Genomic DNA, 8,350 nt, shown 5'->3' with positions numbered 1-8,350 from the left:
ACCATTGCATGCATCAATTACATCCTTTGGTGGACATAAATGATTCCCCAAATACTTATTTGGGAAACTAAAAAAGCAGTTCTGCATGGCATGATCGCTTCATATGCATCAAATAAAAAACACACCAAACAAGAAATCAAATGTGAAGCACAAAATGACAGAACTATAAATCTATTTGCAACCAATCAGTTTGAAAAAGCTTTATGAAATAAGGAAAATAATTTGGAATTAAACTCATTGTTAAAAATGAGGTCCACAGATTCCAGTACAATTAGGAAAAACAGGTAAATACCTAGCAAATCTTTCTGATGTATTTCTGTTCCTTCGCGGGCCCTTGGATCAGTCGACCAGCTGCTTTTGGTTGTCCCAAAAATTGAGCTTTTTCACTTGTGGCTCGTTTTCACCTCGTCCTGTTTTCCTTTTTGTATGTCCTTGTCTTGTGTTATTGTTGCTTTGCTAAAAAAAAAACATTTAAATAATGATAATAAATTTTAAAAAGAGGAAAACAACACACTTCACTTTCAACATTTGTTCATTTTTCAATTCAATACAGGTTTGAAATAATTTGCATATTATTGCAACATTGTGGTGTTAATTTTCCCACTAAATATTTTACTTTAAAGACTGGTAATGTATATGGCAACCAGTGCCATAAAGTCTTTGCCAGTTAAGTAAAATGACAATACACTGACTTTAGAAAGTTGTGTTTAGGTTAAGTTTTAAATATATTCATATAGTTAAATATATTCTATATGTTTTCCTTCAGCGATGTCGAAATTGTGGAAGTAGAGCTCGAGAGCTGTCCAGTGCTTCCAGCTGAAACAGAGGTGTGCACCACCATTAGAGAAGGCCTCAAACACACTGAAGCTGTGTCGGCAGCCGCAGCAGATGACGGTCAGAGGAGCAGCACTCTAGACAGCAGTGGAACAACTAGTAGTGCCCTACAGCTTAATAAACCCTCAGTGCTGAGTCTTGAGGACCCCGTGAAAATGATGGATTCCATCTTGAATGAGAATGGAGCAGCAATATCACAGAACATCAACCTGTTGGGGAAGTAAGTTTGAACCGAAATTCTCACTGAATTTTGATGCTTCACTGGTTGTTTAGATTGTGAGACTTTTATTTTCAAATAAGACTATCGATCCCTTTCAGATGTTTACAAAACATTTAAATGGAGCACTGAGCTGATGTGGAACTGATGGCTGACTGGTTACACTGAGGTCATCCCTTGGTTATAAGATACTCTGTGACACAGATCCTTCTGTGTGAAAAACTGATCTTCCAAACTACGCGGGGGAATCATCGTAGTGTAATGCATAGTCAGTTAAACTGGTGTGTGAATACGGGTCACTCTAATGTTGTTGGACCCTTGTGGCCCTCGTGAGTCTTTTACTGATGATTTGGTAAGAAACATGAATGTTAGTAGCCAGGTAGAGGTCATTTTGTCGGCCTCTGGCAGTGCTCCTCCTGTTCTTTGCGCAAAGAAGCAGACATTGGTCTTGCCGTTGGGTAGATGCTCTTTTGGGGGGGGGGCTGTCTTTTGTTATCTTGTGCACATTCCTGAGATTATGCTGGGTGCCATCCAAATGTCTTGTGATGGTGTATATAAAGATGAGACAGCACTTTTACTGGGCTGCAGGTACCGTCTCGTGCTACAAGTAGTGAAATGGACACTTAACAAGAAGCAGAACTCAAGTAAAATTAGTTGGGAAGGATGGTCTGTGTCTACCACCTGTAAAACCACCTTGTTGGGGTTGTCTTGTGCACTTGTTAAGAAGTACAGCAAGCTGTCTATACCTGAGGACTTGGAAGCTGCCAAACAAACACTCACAGGCTTTGCCACCTGCTTGAAGAAGCGGAGAGATGGTCACCAGGAGAATAAACCAGATATTCTCCACTGGCCATCCAATAGCTGGCATTTTGGCTAAGTCTCAAATATGTTCAAAGGATGGCTAGAGGGCAAAGGAGCACGATACTGGTTTTTTTTTTCTCACCAGTAGCTCTGACGTCACATGTAAACTGTAGATAGAGGCTGGGGTTAACCACACCAGGCAAGACCCCAGGAGCAGGCTGTGCAAAAATAGCTAAATAGTTGACACACAACTGGATGTTTCCACGGGACAGTGATCGCTACGTTTCTGAAATATGTAAACTACGCTTTAAAGCTAGGTCTGCCCCAGGTAATCAAATAATTTAAATGAACTCTGGAATTCTGCTAGCCAAATATCGAGTAGCCTAATATCAAGTGAGAACTACACGAGAAGTTACATTTAAAAGCTATCATTGGATTACATGTGCAGTATCAAATGCACCCTTCCCATGTTTGTAACATGTAATGTCTTAGCTTTAACAAGGCATTATAGAAATCTCCATGTGGAGGCCAAAAAAAGTCTTTCCTTTTCTGCCTGCTAGTTATTTATACTGGGTTTCAGCTAAAGTTCCCACGGCACATTGTAAAAACATCCCTCTGGCCAGACATGATCATTATTTCTGATGCCTCATAACATCTGATCATGCTGGAACTCACAGTGCCCTGGTAAGAGCAGATCCAAGAGGCCAACGAGAGAAAACGCGCAAAGTACCAGGAACTAGTGCAGGACTGCAGGGGAAGGGGCTGCAAGACTTTCTATGAGCCCATAGAAGTGGGTTGTAGGGGCTTTGCAGGACAATCACTCTGCAAAGTCCTGGGCCGACTGGGAGTGGCTGGGGCAGCCAAGAAGAGGGCTATCCAGGCTGTGAACAAAGCGGCAGAGAAAGCCACAAGGTGGCTGTGGATTGAGAGGGCTGATCCATGGGCAGCTACTGGTACCAAGTTGGGGCCTGATCACCCCCGGCTGGGTCGCCTGGGCGAGGGTGTATGATGTTGCGAGACCTGAAACACCTGAGGATACATCACAGAAGATGCGTACCAGTGCATCCAGGAGATGTGTCTTGCATAGCCAGCCTGTCCTTGGATTAGCCACTTAGTTCTCCAAACCCTTTCACTACAACAGTACCACTTTCTGCAAGGCAGCACAAATCACAGATTGTTTTTGGCAAGCCATATAAACTTTCACTGGAAATCAGTTATGGTTAATGTCATGTGTTAGACTGGTCAGGCACAGTTTCCCAAGAACACTGATTACACTGAACCTTATCTTAGCTAATTAGCACATACCCTTGCTCTGACCTTCCAAGCTGGATTGACCCATCCATACTGACAGTGTATGTTGCTGTGTTTATGCTGTCTGTACAGAGTCATGGAAGCAACATTGTAAGGGGGCTGATTATGCACAAGATGCATATGTAACATTGTAAAAGCATCGCATGTGCGTTGCTGTTTTTAGTATTTTAAATACTTTGCTGTGTGCTGTGTGCAGTATGCGAACCACAAATTCCCCAAATTCTAGACAGCTGAACAGGCATGTACTACATTTAAGTGTCTAGTGCTGTCACATTTTAACTCTACAACTCCATGTTGGTCATGTGATCATGTGAATATGGTGTTCCATTTCATTCATTTTATTTAACGTGTGTGAATTTGTCTTTTTTTGTTAGGGTGGAACTCATGGACTATCTGGATAGTATTGACTGCAGTCTAGAGGACTTCCAGGCCATGCTTTATGGAAAACAGTGTGGCATTGATTTTGATACTCAAGAGGTAAGATAGCATTATACACACACATCATAAACACCCACTTAGGTCATTGGTGGTTTCTAGCCTTAGTCAAACTGATCAGATGTGTTATCCAAAATTGGATAAGCTGACCATTGGTACTTCCACTGCTATAAAGGTAATGTAATGGGAGTATTTTGAGGTAAAAATATGGAAGGAGCCACCCATTCATTTTCTGCTGCCTGTCCATCTCTGGGACGCAGGAAAGCCAAACCTACCTCTCCCCATCAACCTCCTCCAAGCTCTTCTGGGGGAGGGGGCGCTGAGGCATTCCCAAGTTGGCTGAGACATAGTCTTGCCAGTGTGTCTCCTCTTAGTTTCGATATGCCTGAATCACCTCACCTAAGAGGTGGTTCTAGTCAAGTGTCTGACTCTGTTATCTCAGGTAGAGCAGGGCGAAATGGCCAAAAATATTTATCACGATATATATTTGAAAATTTGCGATAACGATATAACTGACGATATAATTGATGCGAGACAAAATACAACTCCACAACATTACTAGCGCAAAAAGACAACCTTCCATTAATTTTCACTTAAACAAGAAGCTGGTTTTTATGTACATTAAAGCTTTATAAAAATGTAACAGTGCAAATGCAAATTCCTTGCTGAAAGTTTAACCAAAAGGCATTTCCAGTAGAAATGGGCTGACATATCCTGAGCATAACCATGTATAATATCCACTGAAGTTAAAAAGAGGTGCTTTGCAACATTAAACTGCAGTGTGCAGTACGTATTTTTCGGACCATAAGGTGCACAGGATTATAAGGCACATTAAGCGAAACAAAGCAGTCAGATAAATCAAACTTTATTAAACTCATTCTTCTTGCTTCCTCCACTTCTGTACCATTGATTCATTGATGTTGAATTCTCTGGCAGCTGCTCTATTCCCATGTTGTTGCAGTATATTAATGACTAACCTCGTATTGTGGATGAATTATCTCAGTTGTTCTCCTGACTGAAGTTTGGTCCGTTTACAGCATCCTGCCATGCGATTGCATTTGTCTCTAACCATGATGAACCTTAGTGTTCGTCCTCCAGCTTCACTGTTTATATTATGCTAACATAGCTGTGTCGCTAGCGATCACGTAGCACATCATTATATACCAATTAGCCCAACTTAAGTAACCTTACAAACGTCACTGCTGTTTAGTTTCCTGTCTTCATTTATGTTGGAAGTGATAGCAGAGCTGTACGTTTGAATTTTTTCAGAAATCTCTCAGTCAGAACATGCTATATCATGCTTAGGTAACTAGCGAAACTAGCGAGCTAACTTCCGCTAGCTTCCTGCTAACTTCTAACTCCGTTAAATGTAATAACTTTTGTTTTCATGGATGCCTGGAAGTTAAACTTTATAGTTACACCTGGTAAAGCAGCAATGCTGATCGTTTTATTAAAGATGAAAGAATTTAGACAGTTTTTAACTCTCAGTGATGCTGCAGTGTTCGTTTGACCTGAAGCATACGGAGTTTAGGACTCAGATTACTACCAGACTAAAGAGCATCTTAGTCCGACAAATACGACAATAACGACGGCCGCTTGCATGTTCTGCAAAAAAAGTGTGCTTTGTCGTGTATCTGACGGACAAACACCAAACCAGTTCCACATCACTGAAGTTGCACCATTTTTACAAACCAATTCTGGTTCATCTGTTTCACTCAACAATCGGCCATGTGCGTATGAAAACAAAGGCACTGCGCATGCGCATTTTACTCATATTCTATCGCGATATTTCATTTTCCTATCGTTGCCTAACATTATACCGGTATTACCGTGAACGGTATAATATGGCCCAGCCCTAATCTCAGGGCTTTCAATTGGAGGGAGGACTTTTGTTTTAAGTCCTTCCTGAATGACCAAGCTGCTAACCTCTTCACTATCTGGCCTAGATACTCTACAGAGCAAGCTTCTTTTTCTCTGCTTGTATCAACAATCTCATTCTTTTAGTCACTACCAAAAAGCCATGGCCATAGATGAGAGTGGCAACATAGATTGACTGGTAAACTAATAGCGTCGATTGCACATTCGGCAAGAAGAGACTGCAGCTGCACCAGTCTGCACGTGCCAGTTTTCTTCTCAGAGACACTTGCAAGTGTTCCACATATGGCAGCAGCTCATTCCCTGTCTGTAAGAATATTTGTTCTTGAACATGTAAATCTGTTCTCTAACTTCTAATTTACATCTATGCTGTTAGCTTTTGTCTGTTTTAAAGCTTCTGTCTTGTGATGTCACCCTTCAGGAGAATGTGCCCTCCAAAGGGAGCACAGCAGAGGTGAGCAAAGGGAGGAGTGAGGAAGATAACACAGGTAAGGATAAACTACACAATTAACCAAAGATAGTTTTAAATTAGCCATTGGATATATTGCAAATCCAAAAGGTACTGCTGAAATGAGTTAGATGCATATGGATGTCATTATTTTCTAAATTACAATACAACAACAGATGTACAGTAACTATGTACTTTCAGTATCCTGTAGGCAATTACTGATTGTTAATGCTATAAAGTCGTCACTGTTTTGTGCTGTAAATCTGTAATACAGACTGTTATAAGCAGTTACAAGCAAAACAATCTTCCTAAGATTAGTACTTAATTTGGTATGATACTACTGAAACATTACACTTTATTAGGGTTAATGATACTTCATATAATGCCATAAGCTTTTATTTCCCACACTGTAGTGTGAACTTGCTGGTTTTATTTAATAAGCAGCTGATTAAGATTTGGAGTAATATCTAAAATTACAATTAATTAACAACTCTCTCTACCTGCAACATTGTGTCTCCAAATCGGCGTCAGAGAGCAGGCATTCAAATATTTCACAAGTTTAGTTAGTGTTGATTGTTTGAAGCTCTTTTCTTTATGACATGAGCAGATGATCATTAATGTTATGTTGTTAATAAAGTTGTGAAACATCCTTTACTTTTCCTGTGTTTTTCTTCATTGAACCAGATATATTTAAAGTTTGTTTTTTGTTGCTCCCCCCACAAGATAAGCAGCTGATCCAGTACACCACCTGCCCTCTGTTGGCTTTCCTCGATGGCTGTATTCCTCCTCCAGACCTGGATCTAGCCGTAGACAGCAGCAGCACAGGCTCCTCAAGCACCCAACATGAGCCTTCTTCCAGCTCTGTGGCTTCTATTGATGCTGAGAAGTCATCAGAGATAGTGGACACCAGCTTGGAGTCGAAGCAGGCACATCGCAGCTCGCTGATTCGCCTGGAGCCCCTGACAGAGGCAGAAGCTAGTGAGGAGACCCTGTTCTACCTATGTGAACTGAGTCCTGCTGGGCCTGAAGCTGATTCAGTTCAGCTTAGCAGAGTGTGAACACCGAGACTGCTTCAATCACAGACTGTATCCCTCAGTTATGTTAATACTTCCTCTCATCTCTGGAGTTCTTTTAAACAGCAGAAAATGAAGCGAAAATCTTCGCGGCTGCAGTTTGGACGCATTTTTAGATTTATGACTTTGGCTTTGGGTAATAGTCAGTCACTCAAAAGTCACATCTGATTACTCCATACTCATTCTCTTTGTGTTCTGTAAGGAAAACAATCCAGGAAAATCCTGGAAGGTGTGTTCGTCATCTGTGGGAGGGGCACAAAGAGCTAAATGAACTTCCACATTTCTGAAACTTGATCATTTTACTTTCAAGTTCTAGAACTTGAATTTTTTTTTTTCTTCAAATCAAAGGTCTCAAATGTAAAAATAAGGCACAAAGTGGAGGCATTGTAATCACTTGTGTATAAGCTCTGTTCATCTCTATGCTGCTGGATCCACAGACAGAAGAATACATTGACTTTCGTTCCATCTCCTTCAGCGTCTTTGTAGTCTAAAGAAAACTGCTTCAGTTTTGCTTCTACAACTTTAGTGAGGATGAACAGTAAACTGTTGTATATAATTTAATAATCTATTTATTCTAGTTTTTGTTTATATTTGGCTTAATGTTTGTGCACAGAGCTTAGACTTTTCATTAAGCAACATTCCTGCGGATTGTGTTTTGTTTAGGGAACACCTCGGAAAGTAACTTGTACATTTACATTCAGTTGAATTCTGGAGGACTGGGGCAAACACTGGATTAAAAACATAAACAGAGGATAATATTCAATCCTTCAGTCAGCTCATAGTTTTCATTCTCAGAACTGCAGACAGAAAAAATCTTGATGATAATATGTGAGTGGCTTTAGCATGTGTGCATGCTACAGATATGATAGATGTGGAAAGAATGCGCTGTGTCCACCCGACCACACACGAGACATACAAAATATATATTGCGAAATCTGTCCTGCATTCCTTTAGCAGTATATAACAATAAAGTTGAGTTGTTGTAAGTGTCGGTGTGTTTTTTGGAACGGTGGTCATAGATCATAGAGAAGTTTGATTTCTGTTTTATCATCACCCGGCCGGGCAGACAGTAGCTCCAAAATGAGGCACAGTACAGTTGGTGCTCCTACTACAAATTCAGTGACAGAGGTCAAGTTTTCTGAACATTTTGTGAATGTGCTAACTGAAGAAAGAAGTCACCTACCATTTTTAAATTTATACCTTATTTATTGGGAGACTGAGGGCCAGCAGCATTTTAACCTTTTAGCATTTTGTACACAATAAGACAAATAAGAATATGAGAAAAGTAGAAATGATCATTGATTTCAGGAAGAAATCAATTATATCCTGGCATTGACTGTCAAGCGGTTTTCTGTT

The 8,350-nt window shown here is 40.5% G+C and overlaps 1 protein-coding gene across 1 annotated transcript in view; it reads left to right on the top strand.

The window, feature by feature from the left end:
* hsf2 (heat shock transcription factor 2) overlaps nucleotides 1-7,971 on the top strand; it is a 22,847-nt gene extending 14,876 nt beyond the window's left edge. The window contains exons 9-12 of the mRNA XM_005747790.1: nucleotides 767-1,054; nucleotides 3,538-3,640; nucleotides 5,895-5,961; nucleotides 6,645-7,971. Coding sequence (XP_005747847.1) covers nucleotides 767-1,054; nucleotides 3,538-3,640; nucleotides 5,895-5,961; nucleotides 6,645-6,979 — 793 coding nt within the window. The 3' untranslated portion in view covers nucleotides 6,980-7,971. The remainder of the gene's footprint in view (nucleotides 1-766; nucleotides 1,055-3,537; nucleotides 3,641-5,894; nucleotides 5,962-6,644) is intronic.
* Nucleotides 7,972-8,350: the final 379 nt, after the last annotated feature.

This window comes from Pundamilia nyererei, unplaced genomic scaffold (assembly GCF_000239375.1).
Source record: "Pundamilia nyererei isolate P.nyererei 1_Seehausen unplaced genomic scaffold, PunNye1.0 scaffold00204, whole genome shotgun sequence".
Classification (NCBI taxonomy): domain Eukaryota; kingdom Metazoa; phylum Chordata; class Actinopteri; order Cichliformes; family Cichlidae; genus Pundamilia; species Pundamilia nyererei.
This window is presented reverse-complemented; position numbering and strand designations above follow the sequence as displayed.